Source organism: Xenopus tropicalis, chromosome 5 (assembly GCF_000004195.4).
Source record: "Xenopus tropicalis strain Nigerian chromosome 5, UCB_Xtro_10.0, whole genome shotgun sequence".
In the NCBI taxonomy this organism is placed as follows: domain Eukaryota; kingdom Metazoa; phylum Chordata; class Amphibia; order Anura; family Pipidae; genus Xenopus; species Xenopus tropicalis.
In genome coordinates this window covers 2,202,908-2,227,965 of record NC_030681.2, presented here as the reverse complement: position 1 = coordinate 2,227,965, position 25,058 = coordinate 2,202,908, and the positions used below count along the sequence as shown (strand labels likewise).

The 25,058-nt window shown below is 54.6% G+C and overlaps 1 protein-coding gene across 1 annotated transcript; it reads right to left on the bottom strand.

The window, feature by feature from the left end:
- Positions 1-1,279: 1,279 nt before the first annotated feature.
- slc35b2 (solute carrier family 35 member B2) lies at positions 1,280-22,697 on the bottom strand. The gene is given in 4 exon segments (NM_001195772.1): positions 1,280-2,583; positions 2,929-3,086; positions 5,980-6,176; positions 22,626-22,697. Coding segments are annotated over 4 exon segments (1,320 nt in total). The 5' UTR covers positions 22,655-22,697; the 3' UTR covers positions 1,280-1,647.
- Between the last annotated feature and the right edge of the window lie 2,361 nt (positions 22,698-25,058).

The window sequence follows — 25,058 nt, the reverse complement described above, 5'->3', positions numbered from 1 at the left end:
GTACAGACTGTACCCCCCCAGCTCACAGCCTAGGTACAGACTGCAGCCCCCCAGCTCACAGCCTAGATACAGACTGCAGCCCCCCAGCTCACAGCCTAGGTACAGACTGCAGCCCCCCAGCTCACAGCCTATGTACAGACTGCAGCCCCCCAGCTCACAGCCTGCAGCCCCCCAGCTCACAGCCTAGGTACAGACTGCAGCCCCCCAGCTCACAGCCTGCAGCCCCCCAGCTCACAGCCTTGGTACAGACTGCAGCCCCCCAGCTCACAGCCTAGGTACAGACTGCAGCCCCCCAGCTCACAGCCTAGGTACAGACTGTACCCCCCAGCTCACAGCCTTGGTACAGACTGCACCCCCCCAGCTCACAGCCCCCCAGCTCACAGCCTTGGTACAGACTGCAGCCCCCCAGCTCACAGCCTAGGTACAGACTGCAGCCCCCCAGCTCACAGCCCCCCAGCTCACAGCCTTGGTACAGACTGCACCCCCCCCAGCTCACAGCCTAGGTACAGACTGCAGCCCCCCAGCTCACAGCCTAGGTACAGACTGCAGCCCCCCAGCTCACAGCCTATGTACAGACTGCAGCCCCCAGCTCACAGCCTAGGTACAGACTGCAGCCCCCCAGCTCACAGCCTAGGTACAGACTGCACCCCCCCAGCTCACAGCCTAGGTACAGACTGCAGCCCCCCAGCTCACAGCCTTGGTACAGACTGCACCCCCCCAGCTCACAGCCTAGGTACAGACTGCAGCCCCCCCAGCTCACAGCCTATGTACAGACTGCAGCCCCCAGCTCACAGCCTAGGTACAGACTGCAGCCCCCCAGCTCACAGCCTAGGTACAGACTGCAGCCCCCCAGCTCACAGCCTAGGTACAGACTGCAGCCCCCCAGCTCGCAGCCTATGTACAGACTGCAGCCCCCCAGCTCACAGCCTAGGTACAGACTGCACCCCCCCAGCTCACAGCCTAGGTACAGACTGCAGCCCCCCAGCTCGCAGCCTAGGTACAGACTGCAGTCCCCCAGCTCGCAGCCTGCAGCCCCCCAGCTCACAGCCTTGGTACAGACTGCAGCCCCCCAGCTCACAGCCTAGGTACAGACTGCAGCCCCCCAGCTCACAGCCTAGATACAGACTGCAGCCCCCCAGCTCACAGCCTAGGTACAGACTGCAGCCCCCCAGCTCACAGCCTATGTACAGACTGCAGCCCCCCAGCTCACAGCCTGCAGCCCCCCAGCTTGGTACAATAAAGCTTCTCCGTGGGGCATTAGAAATGAGAACACAGAGAGAAAAAGGAAATTTACCCTTTAATACTGCAGAACAATCTGCTCCGAAACTAGAAAAAATAGAGGGGGGCAAGTTTCATTTGAACATGGGGGGATCCCTACCAGCACCCCAACTACCCCTGTACCAGTTTATAATATTGAGTTTAAGGCTGCGGGGAGTCGCTGGGTCTCTCAGGTTTCAGCCCCTTTTGGCTAAAGAGAAAAAATGCCATTAAGTTCATAGAGAAATGTATTAAAATGATATTCACATGAGGGGGGGGGGGGGGAAGAGTCATTAAAGGGGCGGGTACTTATTTGTGGTTCCATTAAAGTCTCATCCAACGTGGCGAATCTCATTCGGCACTGGGGCGGGGCCTATGGTAACACAGGTGTCACACCTTCTGCACCACTGGGGTATCTGCAGCCTTCCTGCCCTTCTTCCTCATCCTCCCCCTGGCATAGACCCGCAGGAAGAGGGCGAGGAAGACAACCGCCACCCCGACTCCTCCCACTGCGGTGACGGGGTGCCCGTACAGCAAGCACGAGAGCAAGATGGCCAACGCCTGGCGCAAAGTCATGATGATGGTGAAGATGGCGGCTCCGAACTTGTTGATGGTGTAGAAGATGAAGAGCTGCCCGAAGGCCGAGCAGATGGAGAGGAGAGCGGCGTGGAAGGCGAAGTCGGGGTGCCGGCTCATAAAGTGAACGGCCTCCAGGAGGGCCCCCTGCTCCAGGAGTGAGCCCACCGTGAAGAGGCAGGAGAACAGGTTGACCCCAAACATCATCTGCACGGAGGACATCTTGTACTTGAAGAGCGAGTCCTGCCAGTTGGACGTGAAGCTGTCGAAGACGATGTAGCCGGACAGGATGACCACCCCGGAGAAGGTGGTGACCCCCGAAGGCCGGTTGCCCCCCCCGTTGGACAGAAGAAACATGCTGACCCCCACGGAGATGAGCACAGCCGTCAGGTACTCCCAGTACTCGTAGGTCTTGTGCGACACCAGTTTGCCCATCAGCATGACTGGGATGACCTTGGAGGCCTTGGCCAGGACCTGGGTGGGGAAACTGATGAACTTGAGGGCCTCGTACTGGCACCAACTGCTCAGGATGTTGGAGAGGGAGGCGAAGGAGTATTTATACATGGGGGCCCCGTGACGCGGCTGCTTGCTAATGCTGCAGTATACGCCGGCCACCGTCAGCGCCAGGATGCGGTTCATAAAGACCAGAAACTGGGAGTCGCGGAAACGCTCCCCGGGGCTTCCTTCCTCCGAGCCGTACGTGCGGGTCATTACGCGTTCCTGTAGGACTCCCCACGTCAGATACGAGACCTGCAGGGGGGCAGCAAACACACGGGCTCTCATTTATACACCGGCTAATGGGGCTGGGGGGATCTCTTGGGACTTGAGGCGGAATACAGATAATGAGCTCTGTATAAACAAGCCCCTGCCTACTCTGCAGCCTGTGCCTCAAGCTTATAAAGAAAGAGATGTTCAGCATACAGGGCATGTACAGAGGAAGGACACTGATTCAGTTGGAATGCACTGCTGTAAAGCAAGACAGAAGTGCTGTATCTCTGGCAGGAAGGAAGTACATGCACATAGGGAGGCACAGACAAGGGGCAGATAAAGAGGGCGGGGCCAATAGGGCACATATAATCCCATGTTGCATCTGACCTGGAGTCCGGCTGCGCAGAAGAGAAGCTTCAGGGCCTGCTGAGCAGTGGAAGGGTCCCCCTCAACCCGGGGGGCTGCAGCGGTTTCCTCCGGGGCCAAAGACTTGGGCTCATGGCCAAAAACACAAGATTTCACCACAGGGTAACAGAGGCCTCTACCTGTGATACAAACAGAGTCAATACATATATACAGGGGGGCGCCAGATACACCACTTATACACAGGGGGGCGCCAGATACACCACTTATACACAGGGGGCGAAAGATACACCACTTATACACAGGGGGGCGCCAGATACACACATATATACAGGGGGGCGCCAGATACACCACTTATACACAGGGGGGCGCCAGATACACCACTTATACACAGGGGGCGCAAGATACACCACTTATACACAGGGGGGCGCCAGATACACACATATACACAGGGGGGAGCCAGATACACACATATATACAGGGGGGCGCCAGATACACACATATATACAGGGGGGCGCCAGATACACACATATATACAGGGGGGCGCCAGATACACACATATATACAGGGGGGTGCCAGATACACCACATATACACAGGGGGGAGCCAGATACACACATATATACAGGGGGGAGCCAGATACACACATATACACAAGGGGTGCCAGATACACCACATATATATAGGGGGGTGCTAGATACACACATAAATACAGGGGGGTGCCAGATACACACATAAATACAGGGGGGAGCCAGATACACACATATATACAGGGGGGAGCCAGATACACACATATATACAGGGGGGAGCCAGATACACACATATATACAGGGGGAGCCAGATACACACATATATACAGGGGGGAGCCAGATACACACATATATACAGGGGGGAGCCAGATACACACATATATACAGGGGGGAGCCAGATACACACATATATACAGGGGGGAGCCAGATACACACATATATACAGGGGGGAGCCAGATACACACATATATACAGGGGGGCGCCAGATACACACATATATACAGGGGGGCGCCAGATACACACATATATACAGGGGGGAGCCAGATACACACATATATACAGGGGGGCGCCAGATACACACATATATACAGGGGGGCGCCAGATACACACATATATACAGGGGGGCGCCAGATACACACATATATACAGGGGGGAGCCAGATACACACATATATACAGGGGGGAGCCAGATACACACATATATACAGGGGGAGCCAGATACACACATATATACAGGGGGGTGCCAGATACACACATATATACAGGGGGGAGCCAGATACACACATATATACAGGGGGGAGCCAGATACACACATATATACAGGGGGGAGCCAGATACACACATATATACAGGGGGAGCCAGATACACACATATATACAGGGGGGAGCCAGATACACACATATATACAGGGGGGGAGCCAGATACACACATATATACAGGGGGGAGCCAGATACACACATATATACAGGGGGGAGCCAGATACACACATATATACAGGGGGGCGCCAGATACACACATATATACAGGGGGGCGCCAGATACACACATATATACAGGGGGGCGCCAGATACACACATATATACAGGGGGGTGCCAGATACACACATATATACAGGGGGGCGCCAGATACACACATATATACAGGGGGGAGCCAGATACACACATATATACAGGGGGGAGCCAGATACACACATATATACAGGGGGGAGCCAGATACACACATATATACAGGGGGGTGCCAGATACACACATATATACAGGGGGGAGCCAGATACACACATATATACAGGGGGGAGCCAGATACACACATAAATACAGGGGGGCGCCAGATACACACATATATACAGGGGGGCGCCAGATACACACATATATACAGGGGGGAGCCAGATACACACATATATACAGGGGGGAGCCAGATACACACATATATACAGGGGGGAGCCAGATACACACATATATACAGGGGGAGCCAGATACACACATATATACAGGGGGGAGCCAGATACACACATATATACAGGGGGGAGCCAGATACACACATATATACAGGGGGGAGCCAGATACACACATATATACAGGGGGGTGCCAGATACACACATATATACAGGGGGGAGCCAGATACACACATATATACAGGGGGGAGCCAGATACACACATAAATACAGGGGGGAGCCAGATACACACATATATACAGGGGGGCGCCAGATACACACATATATACAGGGGGGAGCCAGATACACACATATATACAGGGGGGAGCCAGATACACACATATATACAGGGGGGTGCCAGATACACACATATATACAGGGGGGAGCCAGATACACACATATATACAGGGGGGAGCCAGATACACACATATATATACAGGGGGAGCCAGATACACACATATATACAGGGGGGAGCCAGATACACACATATATATACAGGGGGGAGCCAGATACACACATATATACAGGGGGGAGCCAGATACACACATATATACAGGGGGGTGCCAGATACACACATATACACAGGGGGGAGCCAGATACACACATATATACAGGGGGGTGCCAGATACACACATATACACAGGGGGGCGCCAGATACACACATACCTAGGGGCGCCAGATACACACATATATACAGGGGGGTGCCAGATACACACATATACACAGGGGGGAGCCAGATACACACATATATACAGGGGGGTGCCAGATACACACATATATACAGGGGGGAGCCAGATACACACATATATACAGGGGGGGAGCCAGATACACACATATATACAGGGGGGTGCCAGATACACACATATACACAGGGGGGCGCCAGATACACACATACCTAGGGGCGCCAGATACACACATATATACAGGGGGGTGCCAGATACACACATATATACAGGGGGGAGCCAGATACACACATATATACAGGGGGGTGCCAGATACACACATATACACAGGGGGGCGCCAGATACACACATACCTAGGGGCGCCAGATACACACATACCTAGGGGCGCCAGATACATCATGCAGTACATGCAGGAGGAACACAACGGAGCACTTACCGGTCTCTAAGTAGTTGCTGCGCTTGAAGTAGCGGATGAGCAGGAAACCCGGCAGGAGGATGGTCCCATAACCCCCAACATTCAGGATAAAACGCACGAGCCACAGATCTCCCCAAGAATCCTGAGGGGGCAGTTCAGGGGGAGGCTCATCAGCACTTACCCCCCAGATAGAGACCAGAGAGAGCAGCAGAAGGCACCTGAGAGACAGACACAGAGACTCAGGGGGATTCTCCATTGGGCTACTGAGTCGCACTGAGCAGTGACACGGCTATGGCTGACTGACCCCCCCCCCCGGCTACAATCCCGCCCCCCTGCCCAAAGTGCCCACTCCCCTTTGAATGAATGACTGGATGGGGCAGGAGTCGGGGTAAGTGCGAGGGGGTAAGTGCGAGACAGCGAGGGGGTAAGTGCGAGACAGCGAGGGGGTAAGTGCGAGACAGCGAGGGGGTAAGTGCGAGACAGCGAGGGGGTAAGTGCGAGACAGCGAGGGGGGTAAGTGCGAGACAGCAAGGGGGTAAGTGCGAGACAGTGAGGGGCAGTTACCCTTGTGATCATCTTTATCTGAACAGGAAACAGAACCATCACGTTCCTCCCAACCGGTTCCCTAACCTTAAAGGGCAACTCCACCCAAAATTCATTTCTGTCTGTGAAAGAAAATCTATCCTTCCATCCCTCCCTGAGTGAGCTGCACTGCCGGCCCTGACTCCTGACACAATGTAGCAGAAGCAGCCGTATCACATTCCATCCCTCCCTGACCAGCCCCTGATGAGCTGCACTGCCGGCCCTGACTCCTGACACAATGTAGCAGAAGCAGCTGTATCACATTCCATCCCTCCCTGACCAGCCCCTGATGAGCTGCACTGCCGGCCCTGACTCCTGACACAATGTAGCAGAAGCAGCTGTATCACAGAGCCGGGGAGCCGCTGCACCCCCTATAATTAGAGGAAAAGACAAACAAACTCTGCATTGGTCAGTGCTGCGCCCCTTATATCCCCTGGGCCCCCCTGCAGTAAATGTACCCCTAAACTGCCAGAACCCACCCCATGGGTGTTCCTGTGGGTGAGGCCCAGAAAATGAGCAGTCATGGCAGATCCCAGCCCCTCCCCCACTGCCTGACCTACCCGTCACCTACCCCAGTCATCCTGACCTACCCCAGTGGCGCTGACCTACCCCAGTCACTTACCCCAGTCACGCTGACCTACCCCAGTCACGCTGACCTACCCCAGTCATCCTGACCTACCCCAGTCACGCTGACCTACCCCAGTCATCCTGACCTAACCCAGTCACGCTGACCTACCCCAGTGGCGCTGACCTAACCCAGTCACCCTGACCTACCCCAGTGGCGCTGACCTACCCCAGTCACGCTGACCTACCCCAGTCACCCTGACCTAACCCAGTCACGCTGACCTACCCCAGTCATCCTGACCTACCCCAGTCATCCTGACCTACCCCAGTGGCGCTGACCTACCCCAGTCACTTACCCCAGTCACGCTGACCTACCCCAGTGGCACTGACCTACCCCAGTCACCCTGACCTACCCCAGTGGCGCTGACCTACCCCAGTCACCCTGACCTACCCCAGTGGCGCTGACCTACCCCAGTCACCCTGACCTACCCCAGTCACCCTGACCTACCCCAGTCATCCTGACCTACCCCAGTGGCGCTGACCTACCCCAGTCACTTACCCCAGTCACGCTGACCTACCCCAGTCATCCTGACCTACCCCAGTCATCCTGACCTACCCCAGTCATCCTGACCTACCCCAGTGGCGCTGACCTACCCCAGTCACTTACCCCAGTCACCCTGACCTACCCCAGTCATCCTGACCTACCCCAGTGGCGCTGACCTACCCCAGTCACTTACCCCAGTCACGCTGACCTACCCCAGTCACGCTGACCTACCCCAGTCACTTACCCCAGTCACGCTGACCTACCCCAGTCACTTACCCCAGTCACCCTGACCTACCCCAGTCATCCTGACCTACCCCAGTCACTTACCCCAGGCACCCTGACCTACCCCAGTCATCCTGACCTACCCCAGTCACGCTGCTGACAGTTTAAGCCCCACGCCAGACACTGGGCAAACACACGGGTGCCAGCGGCACAGAGGGACTGACAGGACAAACAGGAGGCTTCCGGGTGCCCTTCCCTGAGCAAATGTTGCCGGGGCCGCCCCCCCCGATTGAGCACTGTCTAGAGGTAGAACACGACTCGAGCTCGCGACAGAGATACCAAAGACATGACTGAGGGAGAGCCCAACTCTACCCCCATTCATCCACCCCCACTGGCGGGACAGTAGCCACACAATAGGAGAAAAGAGGCATACGCCGCTGGGCGATCACCATACTGCACTAATTAAAACAATCACCCGCGTCTCCAGTCAATCAATACTCGGGCTCAAGGGCTGTACCACATAGAATGATAGAGTAGGGACTATATAATAGAGTATGGCACTCGCTACGTGCGCCACCTGGAGACGCACACGCGCTCAGTTGCCCTCCACAATGGAGCAATACTCAGCGCACAGACCCCCACAGGACGGCGCTGTGGCGCAAAGACAACGGAATCTTCATGTCATCGAGTGGTTACGCCGGCGCCACACCACACCTCAACAAGACAACCCAGGCAGGACTCGCACAGAGGGATAGCGCCAGTACCAAAAAAAGATCTTTTAGTCGTGGGCAAATAGCCCGCCACGACGGGAGGGAGCAGTTACGCCTGACTGGGGGGGCTCTTACTTGGCCCCAGGCGGACTGTAAGCGACAAATAAAAAAAGACGAGGGCGACAAAATAGAGAATGTCACCCCCATTGTGGTGCTTATGGTCTCCGACAAAAGGTGACTAATAAATGGAAGGGTGGGGGGCACGCTGTGTGATTCCCGAGCTGTGCTATATCTCAGGTACTGATACTTCTTATGAGGGCTCGAACTATTAATATCTCATGTAGTCCTCTGCTACTGTGTCTGTCTGTCTCTCTGTCGGTGACTCCTCAAATTATAATCTGCTCTGCCTTATGAGGCTTACAAAATAAAAAAAGACTGTCTGTGCTTGCTGGTATCGCATCTATTATTACTCATCTAGTACGTCCGTGTCTCTGTGGTCTGCGTGTGCTCTACTCTGTCTCATTTATGTTAACTCTCTGAGCTCTGTCGCTCTGTCGTCATATATGTCTAGTCCGCTGCTAACCCTATTTCGCGCATTACACACCAGTGACGTCGAGCGTGTGTGTTGCATGGTGGGCGGGCACAACTGAGTCATACAATCACACTGCTCATGTGCTGAACTGCTGAAGAATGCAGAGAGTTTTGCCAGACTCCAAGACTCACTCGCCTCTCTCCACCCCCCGCTCCTCCCCGATTCTGTATGGTTACCGATCACACTTGGTGTAATAGGCGCGGTGCCACACGCTCCCTCTGATATAGGTAGCAGTCTGAGGTGGTAAGTGCTGGATGGGGCCGCTTCCTTCGTCGTGAGCTTGGTGCTCCCCTCAGCGCTACCCGTCTCTCCGAAATCACCCTCACCTGCTTATCATGAGCCCTTACATCCTTAATAGGGCGCAGCGGCACTCACAGCTTCATAACGAAAGCGCTCACTACATAGAGGCAAATGATTAATAGTGACGCTAATGAGTCCTGTGACCCAATAAGCATACGCGCGCCTTTAAGACCAAGCGGTCACTAAAGCTCGACAGAGTATAGCTGCTCTCTAGCCATGACACAGAGCAAAGTGGCGAGGCCGCTCAGAGCCCAGCGTGGGAGCCAATCTATGGTAACCAGTGATGATATACACTCTCCAGACTCAGCGGCTCCTGCACGCGCAGTAGTGAGGCCCATGTCGGCGCTGGACCAGTATAACCTCCCGCAGAGGCGGCGCACATTCGACAGATAGAGGCAGCACACTATACGTGTTTACAAGCGTCACACACAAGTCCCCACTCATAGCACAGAGGAAGATCGAGCGAGCCCTACGATGAAAAGATACAACGAGAGATAGTGAAGAGCCCATCCCAAGAACCTGACAAGTCAAAGCAACAGTCAGTGAACATAAGGGGCTATTTATACAGTCTCGCATGGCACAGAAGTGAGGATGTCCTCACAGCCCGGCACCCAGGTGTTATTAAACCCATCCAGCTCTCGCATAACTGCACAGTAGTTAGAATGCCCCTAACGTAGGTAATGATCAAGGCATATATACTCCAAATGTTTAAAATACCCAGCCTGCAACTGGAATACGAGGCCCTCCACTAGTGGTACAGCTGAGAAAATAAGCTACCCTAGTGCGGAGCCCTGTCACAGAGTGATAAAACAACATGGCTGCCTGTGTGGCCTCCATTTAAAGGGATCCCCTAAACGGCGCCCACAGTGAACCTCGCTCATCCGCAGAACTTAGCACAGATTGTGAGACCTATCTCTCAGCAGGCTCAATAAAGCCTCCCTCCAATCCAGCACACTGGCACAGAGTGATAGACACCATATCCAATATCAAGTTTTTGATACCAAATTCGCCATGGCTGCACAGGAGTGGAGCCCATCGCGCTCCTCACCACTTTAAAGACTCAGTCTCAAGTATGGGATCCGTACCAGTAATTCAAAGATCACACGACCCTGATCAGAGAGCCCTGCTCACACTCTCTCAGGTTCCTAAGAGTATCTCACATCCAAAAGAGATCGCGACGGCTCTCATCCAGAATGTGTTCCTATCTTTTGTGACCCCTGAGTATATCGCAATACACAATCACACTACACAGGATGTGAGTGTCCCTCACACAGGAAAAGGTACTCTAGTCTATAAACTCACCAAATTACCTCGAGCACCTGACACGAACTCAATGTGAGAACGCACCATCTCTTGCAAATCAAAGGTCTATATGTTTTGGCAATCCTAGAATGCATGGTAACAAGCCTTAATTAAAGGGGTGTTCTCGTCCAAACAGCCTTAATAAAGCGAATGTGTAATTCTACGCATGTGCATTTATTTAAACTTATATTTCTTAAACTCGCTCGAACTCCCATGCCCAGTTTCTAAATGTTCCATCCTCCAATGCTATGACCTCCGTTCTTAAATGAGAGGAGGTGGAGGTCACCCATTCTAGATACACATTGGCCGCCATTTTACATGGTCTACATTTTATCAGCCCAAACCAAACTGTGCTAAAGGAATCTGGACCATTTCAATCAGGGGTGGGCAAAACCATTGTTCATGGGGCCACATCAGGCCCACTGGCTTTTTAAATCCAGCCCACATTACTCCAGTCCCTTAAAGAATTATGGGCCGCTGATTGGTGATACCAGCTGATACCCCAATATAAAAGGATGGCAGCTGGGAGTCCGGAGGTCAGAAGCCAGTAACCCGCGCAAGAGTATCCGGAAGGGACGCCCGCCAGGTTGCGTTTTGGCGCGAGGGGCAATGGCAGGGGATGCTGGTATGGGAGGATTATAGGAGTAGTTTACTGTCCGGTGGGAGCTGGGAATGGGAGCTGGAGGATGCCTGGGGGGCCTAACTGGAGACAGTGAGGGATGCTGGGGAATGGGTAGCACTCACGAGATATGGCTGGGGTGAGTTGTAAGAGCCCTTCGAGGATGATTAGATTCGCGCCAGCCCTAAGTGCGCAAGCAGCTGAAGGCGGATGCTTGGGTGGTGAGCTGATGATGATGGGGGAAGTGTGGGGGAGCTTGCAGGAATGCTGCGCGGATCGGTGGAGCTGGAGGGATGCTGAGGAATGGAGCTGTGAGGATGCTGGGGGTGGAGCTGGGAGGATGCAGGTCGTGGGGGAGCTGGAGGGATGTTGGGGAGGATGCTAGCGGATGGGAGAGCTGGAGGAGTTGGGGAGGATGCTGGGGTGCGGGAGCTGTAGGATGTTGGGAGGATTGGCTTTGGCGGTGGGGAGCTGGAGGATGCTTGGGGAGGATGTCTGGGGGGGAGTTGAGAGGCTACCCATTGGACATAAAGCTTGGTTACCGTTCCATAGCGCCCCATCTGCAATCCCATCGCGCTTCCTCTCGCTCGGCCCCCTGAGTCAAAAAGTTTGCCCCCACCCTGATTTTAACATGGGTTTAGACCAAAAATGCTTGCAGTAAACATAACCCTATTGCTGAACCCACCATATTGATTATAAATTCCAGGAAACATCTAGCATAGGCATTTTTTAAAGGAGGAAAGGGAATGGTATAATCACTCTGTGGAACGAATGCCAAAATTGTTGGGCTATTTTTCTATCACAATAGAAGTGCTCTGAACTGCCACTAAAATGCTTTGAGTCCTCGCAGGGGGGGAAAAAAACTTATAGAAACCACACATGTATCATTATTGAATCTATTGGGAAAAGCCATTCATTTATGAAAAGGACTATGTAACAAGATGATAATAAATCCCAGCAGACACAAAAATACTGAAAGAATTAATAAGTGCTTTAGTAAGTAGGGAAAGCGGTCAAATCAATTATCGTTAACTAGACTGATTATAATAAAGACGCGGTTGGTCATACTACCAGGCTAAACCCAATCCCAGCCCTGCACAGAGGGTGCATCGGGTCAGCACGGGAAAACCACAAAAGACCATGGGAAGGATAAAATGACAGACGTTGCCAATGAGCCGCGAACCAATTACGCAAACACAGACGCTAAGGAGGGAGAATGATTCTGTGCCAAAAAACGGCCTCTTCAAGGGAGGAACTCCGAGCTGATAAAGAATTACGAACTCCAGCGCGAGTTAATACAGCTCCAAGAAATTGTCTTTATCCTCCCGTCTTACTTTTAGGCGAGCATAAATACCTACAAGCGTCCCATAGGAACCGAATATACCTCAGCCAGGGTTAATCGCTCACACCAGGCACAATAAACAGTAAATCGACAAAGCTCGACCAGGTAACTACAAGCAAGATTGAATACGGAGCGCGCCACATCCCGGAGAGTTGGCCTCTCCCTGTGAGCGCAAAAGAGAGTTGAGGCTGGAAGGGGATTAGAAGACCCTGAAAAATAGCAAAACGCCAGGCGAATATAGATCTACCATGTTCGTCTACCCGAGGGCTGGGTTATCGGGCGCCTCTCACACAAACTCAATAACACTCCATTCCTCATATCAGCCTTGGATATATACGTAACCACCGACTTGGAAAGGATAGCAATAGTTTCTGCAATGATCCTACCATCTGCATGGATGGCGTGACATTTATTTTGTAGGCGTATTGAGCATAGCCATATTGCTCTTATCTCAGCAGGGAGTTCTCCTCTCCCAAGACAAATGCGGAGATAGCCCGGCAACTAGTAACGATTGGTGACGTGACCACACTCACCTTGTACTTTGACGCCTGTGCCACTACTTTTTCCCCCACTCGAAGATTTTACCTTTGGTAAACTATAGAGATGAGCATAATCAATGTCCCCACATTTCGGAACTCGCGCGAACAAATTACGTCGACAATCTTCTCGAGAGAAAGATTCTGCGAAATGTGCGAAAATGTCGTGCGGCAAAGTCGAGCGAGCTAGTTCTTTTGATGTGCGGACCCCCCATCCCGCGGCCGGTACCAGAGAAAGGGTTCTGGGTTAGCCGGGCTGAGAGAGTGAGTGCCCGGCTGGAGGCAGAGGAAAGCCCTTTATGCAGCTGCCTTCTTACGCGGGCTCAGGGAATAAAAGGGCAATTTGACAGACGCTGCCCCCCCTTTCCTGGCATGAGCCACAGAAGGTTCCATTCATGACGAGATAACGATGGGTTTATATATGCCCGCTGGCGCTGCCAAGACGTCGCTAATTGGGGGTAGGTCAGAGAGACGTGCACAGCAGGCCTGGGAGATTTTTCCCCCCGGACTCGCCCCCATCCTGTGTTACTGGCCCACTCAGGGCGGGTGGCTTCGGAGAGGCGGGCGGTGTGGGGGAGGGGGGGCAGGGCACGCGGAGGGGTGGGGAGGGGGGGGGGGGCCCCACCCCCCGGGCCGGGTAAGGATGGGCTGGCGGGTGCGGCCCCACGAGACGGAGGAGGTCCAGGGGGTGGGCCAGAGGAGGGCGGGGCGGGTGGAGGCGGGGGGTAGGTAAGCGGCGGGCTGGAGTGGTGCGGTGGGAGGCGGGGGGGGGCGCCCCGCGGGAGTGGCGCGGGTGGCGAGGTTGTGGGTGGTGGGGGGGTGGGGCGGGGGGTGGGCCCGGGTGGGGTGGGATGGGCTGATGGGCGCAGGGCGGTGGGCGGCGGGGTGTGTCTCGGGGCACTGGGGGGGTCTGCGGGAGACATGTAGGGACTAGAAACTGAGACACCAAAAGAGGGAAAAGGCTTAAAACAAAACGAACATACACACCTTAAAACCACGACACAACAATAAGGCGGTGCGGCAGGGGGGGTTGTTTATATATATTCGTGCTGGGGAAAAGTCAATTATTCTGCACCAACAAAGCTCCAGTCCTGGGGCAGTTGGAGGAGTGTGACATACACCTCCCCGCATCGCGAGCCGACATAGGAAGGGCAAATAGAAATAGAGAGATAATAGGGCTTGGCTAGGGTTAGGATAGTTAGGCGATAGGGTCTTTAGGGCTAGGCTAGGCTTAGGGAAGGGTTAGGCTAGGGGTGTAGCTCCTAGGGTAGGGCTTAGGGCGTTAAGGGCTCAGGGTCTAAGGGCATAGGGCTAGGGGCGGAGTAGGGTTTGGGCGATAGGGTTAGGGCTAGGGATAGGGATCTAGGAGTTAGGGAGTAGGGTTAGGGAGGCCTAGAGTAGGGATAGGGTTAGGGCATATGGGTTAGGGCCAGGTTAGGGATAGGGTTAGGGAACTATGGTACTTAGGGCGATAGGTGTTAGGATAGGGTTAGGGCCTAGCGTTAGGATAAGGTTAGGGCCTAGGGTTAGGCCGCTAGGGTTTTAGGGCATAAGGCGATAGCTAGGGCTAGGGTTCAAGGTGCCTAGGTTCGTAGGTGTTAGGTTAGGGTTAGGGTCTTACTAGGCAGGGTAAGGGTAGACAAGGGTTGGGGCTAGGGTTCGGCGTGCTTAAGGTGGGGCTTAGTTCTCGGGGCTTTGGTGGGGCTAGGGTCTAGGCTAGGTGGGCAGGTTGGGGCTTAGGGTTGGGGCCGAGGGTTGCGGGCCTAGGGGTTGGCTAGGTTGGGCTAGGGTTTGGGGCCAAGGCGTTAGGGCTAGGCCATAGGGCATAGGGCTAGGGATATGGGTTTAGCGGGATTAGGGTTAGGGATAGGGTTAGATAGGGTAGGGCTAGGTTAGGGATAAGCGTTAGGCAGGCGTTAGGATAGCGTTAGGGGCATAGGTTAGGGTTAGGGATAGGTGTAGGGCTAGGTTAGGGCTACGGGTATAGGGTAGGTTGGAGGCTAGGGTCTGGCGGCTTAGGGTTGTGGCTAGGTTGGGGCTAGGTGTTGGGGCTAGGGTTGGGGCTTAGGTTAGATAGGTTAGGGATAGGTATAGGGATCAGGGTTAGGGATAGGGTCCTAGGCCTAGTCCGAGCATCTAGGGTTTAGGGCTAGGATAGGGTTAGGCTAGGAGTCTAGGGCTTACAGGGTCTGGGGCCTCAGGGTTGGGCTAGGGTCTGCCGGCTTAGGCTGGGCATAGGGTTGGGGCTAGGGTTAGGATAAGGGTTGCGGGCTAGGCTTGGGGGCTAGGGTTAGGGCTAGGGTTAGGGCTAGGGTTAGGCGCTAGGGTTAGGGCATCAGGGATAGGGCCTGATTAGGGTGTAGGAGCATTAGGGTTGGGGGCTAGGGAGGGGCCTAGGGTTTGCGGGCTAGGGTTAGGGACTAGGGTTAGGCGTTAGGGTTCAGGATAGGGATAGGCTGATAGGGTACCTAAGGTTGAGAGATCTAGGGTAGTAGGATAGGGTTAGGTGACAGTGATAGGAGAATAGGGTCAGGATAGGTTAGGGATTAAGGGTATAGGGACAGGGATAGGGATAGGGTCTAGATAGGCGTCCTAGGGGCTCCTCAGGGTAGGGTTAGGGTTGGGGCCTACGAGCCTTCTGGGGCCTACAGGGTTGGGGACGACTAGGGGTTGGGACTAGTGGGTTGCGGGCTCAGGTTGGCGGAGCTAGGGTGGGCTAGGGTGGGCCTAGGGTTGGGCGCCTAGGGTAGGGATTATGGTTGGGGCGCTAGGTTGCCGTGCTAGGCGTGTCGGGCTAGGGTGGGCTAGGGTCTAGGGATAGGGTTCTAGCGTTTAGGGATAAGGTGTGTAGGTAGGGTTAAGATAGGTTTAGGGTACGATACGGGTCAGGGGCACCCATTGGTTAGGCTAGGGTTATCCTAGCGGCAAGGGTGTGGTGATAGGCGGGTTAGGGATAGGGTAAGGCCTTGGGATCATAGCGTTTAGGCGATAGATAGGTGCTAGGCCGATAAGGGTTAGCGGATAATAGGGTTTGGGCTAGGGACTAGAGGTTAGGGATAGGATAGGGCTCATGGGATAGGTAAGGATAGGGTTGGGCTCAGGGTTTAGGCTTAGGGTTCGGGCTAGGCGTTGGTGGCTAGCGTTGGCTAGGAGTGGGCGTAGCGTGTTGGGGGCCTAGGGTTGGGGCTAGGTGGTTGGGCTAGGTTGGGCTAAGGGTTACGGGGCCTCAGGGATGGGAGGCTTAGGTTGGGGACTAGGGTTGCTGGCTAGGGTAGGGAATAGGGTTGGGGGGCTAGGGTTGGGGCTAGCGGTCTGGGCTACGGTAGGACTAGAGTTAGGTTACGGGATAAGGTTAGGCGTAGGTGCGTTAAGGATGTAGGTTAGTGGATAGTTAGGGCTTAAGGGTTAGCGGCAAGGGTAGGGATAGGTAGGATAGCGGTTACGGGCGATCAGGCAGTTTAGGATAGGCTCTATGGGCGCCAGGGTTCAGGGGCCAGGGTAGGGCTAGGGTTAGGGGATGAATAGGTTCAGGGCTAGGGTTAAGGGATAGGCGTTAGGGCTATAGGGTATAGGAGTTAAAGGACAACTAAAGCCTAAAAAAGATATGGCATAGCAAATGTAGCTGTGCTTCTTTGGCCTTGCTTATCAGCCCAATAGTACTCAAAGCTCTAACGAAATAAAGCCCCATGCCACTGAACGATGCCCACAGTAGCTCTCCCATCTTTTGCCTATGTCCCAACTATTCTGCACCATGCTCAGTTTGCTGTTCTTGGCTGATGTGCAGTGACCTGAGCTTCTACGGGCACCGTACTCTTGCACGAAGTATTTTTCTCTTCCCCTGCCTGTGCTTAGCTGGTCACTACTTAAAATTGCATACTAGCCAACCCACATCACAGTCCTGTCTGGCTTGTCTCTCTTAAAAGCTACAATGCTTTTTGAACTTGGGGCGAGACTAGGACTGAATCCTTAGTGGGGTTCTCTTATGCCTCCCTTGTAATGATCCGCAAATACTGAGGCTGTACGGTGTAACAGAATATTTAAGTTACAGAGGTGGAAACAGAGCAGAAGCTGCTGACAAAAGTGTCCAGTCACTTTGCTGCTTACAAACAAGCCCCCTGGGAATACAACCCTGCCCAGTTGTGGTAACAGAGTTTCTCTGGTATGTAACACAGTGACGTTACTCGGCCCTCTTATACACACCCACCACAGGGAGTCTAAAGCGCTACCACGACCACCCCACCTCATCCCAGCCTCCTTCACTGCACTGCGGGGCTCCTTGCTCTGCTTTCTTCTCTCAACTCTTATTTTCTCCACCTTCTCCTTTCTTATCGTTTTATATACACCGACACCAACACAACCTAAACCTACCACTCACTTTCAACAAAAGCCTCGCTTCTCACTGACGAGCTTGTCGAACTATGCCGGCCTGTCGCTGTAGATTAATCAGGGGAGGGAAACTGCGGCGTATCCTTGAAAACACTATGTTTAACAGCAAGGCTGGATGGATGACTGAGCAAATGTGAACTGACAACTCGTAGCTCACGAGTTCTGGAATCTGTGTCTCACTATTGTATCAAAGCAGGCTTGTCGCGTTTTATGGCAAGTTGTGGGTTTCTACGCCACCAGGTCTGTGTATGCACCCCAGTCTGTGTATGGTCAACCCCCCGTCCTGTTGTATGGCACCCCGTGTTTCTGTCTCAGCAACCTTTCGGCTTCTCTCGTGGCAGTGGTTGTATGTCCAGACAGCATGTCATGACAGAAGAGTCCTGTGATAGTAGGAGGAGAGAACTACAGAATGTGTTCCGCTTGGTATCGTCATCGGGAAAAAGCCCAGCCCATATAATCTCCTGAGACTTAGATATTCTCTGGTTTGGTGGTGTAGGGACGATATGATAAATAGTTTCGCGACAGATCATACATCTCGAGTCTGGTTTCAGCTACACAAGTTACGTGCTATAATACTGAGGCTAAAGCTTGATCTTGTATTGATATCCTGTAAATAAACTGGGTCGTGTTAATTAGCGGCAGCACTAGCTTTTCTATATTACCATATGTACGCTGCATGTCACCCTGGTCGTCTCGTGTTCGCGAGAGTGGCGATCCATTGCAGGTTCCACCTTAGTTACTCTCATGGAGGAAAAAATTATATGGAACACAACAAGCCACTGACCCACAGGAGAATGCCTGCATCTAGATTCCCAGCACTATATCAACCGCATTTTCGACTCATTATTCCTACCAATACATGAGATAGATGATTGGCATTTTCCCGTCATTATTATGGCACTAGGACCACTCAGACATGGGATACAAGGATCAGACTTGTCATGCGCGACGAAAACTTGTTGCTTATTGCTCCCAAACCTCAATTGCGAGGCAACATGAGAAACAGGTAGTACCGGATTACTGCATCACTCAGCTGGAGCAATTCTCATGTGCGAGTGGTGATATCACTTCTGCGCATACATTATATGCAGCCATTGGCTTTATGTTGCTGCTCCTTGTTCTCTGCATAATTTACTACTTTCCCTACCAGCCCGCCTCCCAACTGCCAGCACCACGAGCAAACTGTAGCTGTGCAGGCAAGCGCACAGATCTATATAGAAGATAGCGTATAACAAAGTAACAACGGATGGCGGCCCCCTCGTGGACAACTTTTGATAAGCATAAACTCATCATCTGTAATTAGGCTTACTCAACCTCTGGGCTTGTGCAGTAAGTTCATAAGCTGTTTATGATTTATGTCTTCAGTATATACCAACATATCAATGCATTCTCTAATGATTTTCTAATTTGTAGGGTTTAGTTCCCTTAAGGACTAAGGCCGTTACGGGATATGGGCTAGGTGGTTTTAGCGGCCGTTAGGTTTGTATAGGGCTAATGCGCTGTTCAGGGCTATAGGTTAGGCTAGGGATAGGGTAGGGATAGGTTAGGGCTAGGGAGGGCTAGGGTTAGGGCTTAGGGTAGGGGCTAGGGTTAGGGCTAGGTTAGGGCTTAAAGGGTTAGGCTAGCGTTCTAGGGCTAGGGTTAGGGCTAGGGTCCTAGGGTTAGGGCTAGGGTTAGGGTTTAGGGCTAAGGCTTAGGTAGCTAGGATAGCGGGTTATGGGCTCCAGGGTTAGGGCTTAGCGGTATAGCGGATTAGTGATAGGGCCTAGGGGTTAAGCGATAGGGTCATAGGCTCTAGGGTAGGGTTAGGGGTTAGGCGATATAGGGTTAGGATTTAGCGCGTTAGGCGGATAGGGTTAGGGTAGTTAGGGATAGGCGTTAGATAGGACTAAGGGCTTAGGCGATCCAGGGTTAGTCGTCATAGGGATAGGGTTAGGACTAGGGTTAGGGCTAGGTTAGGGTTAGGGTTACGGCCCTAGTTAGGGATAGGGATAGCGGTTAGGTTAGGTTTAGGCGTTAGGTGTTAGGCGATAGGGATAAGGATAGATCAGCGGCCGTAGGGTCTAGGTTAGGGTTAGGTTAGGGCTAGCGTTAGGATAGGTTGAGGATAGGGTTCCAGTGTTAGGCAATAGGAGTTAGGATTAGGTTACGGACTAGGGGTTAGGCGATAGGGTTAGGCGCGATAGGGTTAGGATAGGGTTTTATGGACTTAGGGTTATAGTAGCGGAATACTGTATAAGGCGTCAGGGCTAGGGATTAGGGTTCAGGGCTCTAGGGAAGGAGTCCTAGCGGCTAGTGCATCAGGCGGTCTAGGAGCTAGGAGATAGGGTTTAGGGATAAAGGGTTAGGGTTAGGAATAGGGTAGGGATAGGGGAGGATAGGTTGGGATAGCGGTTAGGAGCTAGGAAAAGGGTCAGGGATAGGGTTAGGCTAGGAATAGGGTCAGGGCTAGGCGTCTAAGGGTTAGGGATAGGGAACCCCAGGCGTCAGGGAAGAGGCGTTAGGGAAAGCGGTTAGGAAAGGGTTAGGGATAGGTTAGGGATAGGTGTTTAGGGATAGGGTTAGGGCATAGGGTTAGGGATTAGCGGTAGGGATAGGGTTAGGGGATAGGGTTAGATAGCCGGAAAAGGCGTTAGGGATAGGGTTAGGATAGGTTAGGGAAAGGGGTTAGGGAAGTAGGGTTAGGGAATTAGGGATAGGGTTTAGGGACTAGGGAATAGGACGTAGGGTTAGTGCGTTACGGGATAGGGTTAGGATAGGGTTAGGGTAGGGTTAGGGATAGGAAAGGCGTTAGGATTAGGGTTAGGATAGGGTTAGGGATCAGGGTTAGTGGATAGGGTTAGGCGAAAGGGTTAGGGATAGGGTTAGGGAGTAGGGTTAGACGTGATATGGGTCTAGTGAGTCACTAGGTTAGGGATAGGGTTTAGGATAGGGTTAGGAGATAGGGTTAGGGATTAGGGATATGGATAGGAAAGGTTAGTGGATTAGGTTAGCGGATGGGTTAGGCGATAGGGTTAGGGTTAGGGAAAGTGGTTAGGGAATAGGCGTTAAGGGATAGGTTAGGAGGCTTAGGTTAGGGATGGGTCTAGGGTTAGGGATAGGGTTTAGGACGTTTAAGGGATAGGGTTAGGGTACGGGGGTTAGGGATAGGGTTAGCGGATAAGGGTTAGGGTTAGGGAAAGGGTCTAGCGCGAAAGGTTAGGGATAGGTTAGGTAAGGCTAGGCTCTAGGCTAGGGCTATCGGCGGAAAAGGTTAGGGCGCATAGGGGTTAGGGATAGGGATAGGGTCTAGGAAAGGGTTAGGGTTAGGTTTAGGGAAAGGCGTTAGGGGAAAGGGTTAGGGATTAGCGAAAGGGTTAGCGGATAGGAGTTTAAGGATAGGGTTATAGGTTAGGGTAGTAAAGCGTTAGGATAGGGTTAGGGATAGGCGTTAGGGACTAGGGTTAGGATAGGATAGGGTTAGGACGATAGGGATAGGCGGTTAGGGATAGTTAGGGATAGGTTAGGATTAGGGTTAGGTTAGGAAAAGGGGTAAGGGATAGCGGTTAGGGATAGGCGTTAGGGTTAGGGTTAGGATTAAGGTTATGGTGCTAGGGTTTAAGGATTAGGCGTTAGCCGGATGAGGGTTAGGCGTAGGGTAATAGGGCAAGCGGTTAGGATAGGCGTTAGGAACGTAGGGCTTAGGGAAAGGTAAGGGCGTAGGGTTAGGGCTAGGGTTAGGCTAGGAGATAGATAGGATAGCGTTAGGTTGACCGGAATGTCCTCCCTTCAAAACCGTGATTCGATGAGCACCTCTGGAGCCTCACGCGCGATTAGGTTCAGGTAACCCGTCCAACATCGATGGAGCACCAGGATCCACAATTGCTGCCCCCATTACACTCCTGCATCTCGGTCCCAGAGCCTCTGGCTTCCCAGTCACCTCAACCCTCAAGCAATTGTGCTCCCCCCCCCCCCCACTGAGCCACCTGACCCACCACATCCCACCAATATCTGGGCACCCCTGGTACTCACCCCTTCACCGTTATTGGTCTTAGCCTTCCACTCACTCTTTCAGAGTGTAAGCTCTTGTGAGCAGGCGTCCTTCTACCGTGTCCTAATTAGATCAATTATAACTGATAACAGTGCCTGTTTCCTACTCCCTGCTAACCCTATGGATACAGAGTGCTTCCTACTCCCCTGTAACCCGTATGATACAGGATCTGTTCCTACTCCCGTTAACCTATGATACAGACTGTTCCTACTCCCCTGTACCCTGTAGATACAGACTGTCCTTACTCCCTGTAACCCTGTGATACAGACTGTTCCTACTCCCTTTAACCCTGTGATACAGCCTGTTCCTACTCCCTGTAACCCTATGATACAGACTGTTCCTACTCCCTGTAACCCTATGATACAGACTGTTCCTACTCCCTGTAACCCTATGATACCAGCCTCGTTTCCTACTTCCCTTGTTTAAAACCCGTGTTGATACAGCCTGTTCCTACTCCCTGTAACCCTGTGCATACAAGTGCCTTGTTCCTACCTCCCTGTAAACCCTGTGAATACAGTCCGTGTTTCCTACCCCTGGTCAACCCTATGCATACAGACTGTTCCTACTACCCCTGCACCCTGTTCCTACTCCCCTGTTAACCCACATGTTTATTCCCTACTCCCTGTAAACTGTTCCTACTTCCTGTAACCCTGTTCCTACTCCCTCGTAACCTGTTCCTCACTCCTGTAACCCTATGATACAGCCTGTTCCTACTCCCTGTAACCCTATGATACAGACTGTTCCTACTCCCTGTAACCCTGTTCCTACTCCCTGTAACCCTGTTCCTACTCCCTGTAACCCTGTGATACAGCCTGTTCCTACTCCCTGTAACCCTATGATACAGCCTGTTCCTACTCCCTGTAACCCTGTGATACAGTCAGACAATAGACAAAGGCGCAGACAGACTCAGACAGACGCAGTAAGAGTGGGCTCCTCACCTGCAGCCGGTCCGGTCGGGGCGCCCCATACTGAGCGCTGGAGGTGCCGGTGCGGGGAAACTCTCCGTCCCCTTCCCTCCCTCACTGACCGACTCACTGACTGACTATAGCGGCCTCTCTCTCACCAGCGAGCCGAGCCGCGGCCACAGAGTAGTGAGACTGCCAGGCAGCAGCGCCCTCTGCCGGCGCGGCGGGGAATGCGCTTCCCAGGTTGGGATGCCGGCCCGGTGCCCGATCCTGTGGGTCTCTGGGGCCCCTATTGGCGATTTTACTCCCGAATCCCCATCACCCACAGTCGCCTTCCCCCCCTTGTACCCCGGGGCCTCATGTCTGTGTCTAATTCTTTTCAATAAACGGGACGATTAGCGCCGGGGCCCGACTGCAAGCCTGCCCGTGCCCCTAACCCTACCCGTGCCCCTACCCGTGCCCCTACCCCTACCCCTACCCGTGCCCCTACCCCTAACCCTACCCGTGCCCCTACCCCTACCCCCACCCGTAGCCCCTACCCGATACCACCTTACCCTTTGTCCCATACCCGCATTGCCCCTACCACCTGCCACCACCCGTGCCCTAACCCTACCCCTACCCGTGCCCCTACCCGTGCCCCATACCCTTGCCCTCCCACCCGTGCCCCTTACCCCTACCGATATGCCCCTACCCCTACCGTGCCCCTACCCCTACCCCTGCCCCCACCCGTGCCCCTAACCCCTACCCGTGCCCCTACCCCTACCCGTTGCCCCTGCCCCTACCCTGTGCCCCTAACCCACCCCGTGCCACACTTGCCCCCACCGTGCCCTACCCGTGCCCCCTCGCCCCCACCCGTGCCCTATCCCTACCCGTGCCCTGGCCACCCACCCGTGCCCCTACCCCCTCCCGTGCCCCTGCCCGCCACCCGTGCCCTACCCGTGCCCCTACCCCTACCCGTGTCCCCTGCCCCCACCCGTCGCCCCTACCCCCTACCCGTTGCCCCTGCCACCCACCCGTGCCCTACCCCTTAGCCGTGCCCCTTGCCCCCACCCGTTCCCTTAGCCCCTACCCGTGCCGCCTACCCCTACCTCGTGCCCCTGCCCCCATCCCGTGCCTCTGCACTATCCTTGCCCCTGCCCCCACTCCGTGCCCCCTACCCGTGCCTCTTCCCCATCCGCTCCCCTGCCCCTCACCCGTGCCGTCCTCCCTCTTACCCCTGCCCCCACCCGTGCCCCTGCCCCCAAACTCCGTACCCCTACCCCGCTGCCCCTACCCGTGCCCTCCTCCCACCCGTGCCCCTTAGCCCCACCGCCGTGGGCCCACTACCCCCTACCCGTCGCCCACCGCCCCTACCCGTGCCCCTACCCCCACCTCCGCGAATCACCCCACAGTCGCCTTCCCCCCTGTACCGACGGCGGCTCCTCTATGTCACTAATTTCTCAATAACGCGACGATTTAGCCGCCGGGCCTCGACTGCAAGCCTGCCCGGCTCCCCTAACCCTACCACAGTGCCTTACCGTTGCCTCCTACCCGTACCCCTACCCCTACCCGTGCCCTAACCCTACCTTGCCCCTTACCCTCACGCCCATGAACGTTTTGCCCCTACCCAGTACCCCTACCCCTACCACCTGCCCCTCCCGTGCCTCCTAGCCCCTTGCCTACCACCCCGTGCCCCAACCCCTACCCCCTACCCGTGCCCCTAACCCCCCTCCCCCAACCCGTGCCCCTACCCCCTCTACCGTGCCCCTGCCCCCACCCGTTATGCCCCCTACCCCTACCCGTGCCCCTACCCCTATCCCGTGCCCCTACCCCCTACCCCTGCCCCCACCCGTGCCCCTACCCCACCCGTGCACCTCTACCCTGCCACGCACCCGTTGCCCACTAAACCCTTACCCTACCCGTCCCCTACCCCTACCCGCTGCCCTGCCGCCACCCACGTGCCCCCTGCCCCCACCCCGTGCCCCTACCCCTTACCCGTGCCCCTACCCGACCCGATGCCCCTGCCCACCCGTGCCCCTAACCCCCACCCTTTGCCCCTTACCCGTGCCCCTGCCCACCACCCGTGCCCCTTACCCGTGCCCCGCCCCCCACCCGTGCCCCTACCCTGACCGCTGCCCTGCCCCCCACCCGTGCCGCCTACCCCTACCCGTGCGCCCTGCCCACCGTACCCGTACCCCTACCTGCCCCTCACCCGTGCCCCTAACCCCTGCCACCACCCAGTGCCCCTACCCCTACCCACTACCCGTGCCCCGTACCCCTGCCCCCACCCGTTGCCCCTACCCCTACCTGTGCCGCCTGCCCCCCACCCGTGCCCTACCCCTACCCGTGCCCCTACCCCCTAACCCGCTGCCCCTACCCCTACCCGTTGCCCCTACCCCTACCCCTTGCCCCCACCCGTTAGCCCCTGACCCGCTGCCCCTACCCCTGCCACCACCCGTGCCCTAACCCCCCCTTAACCCGTGCCTC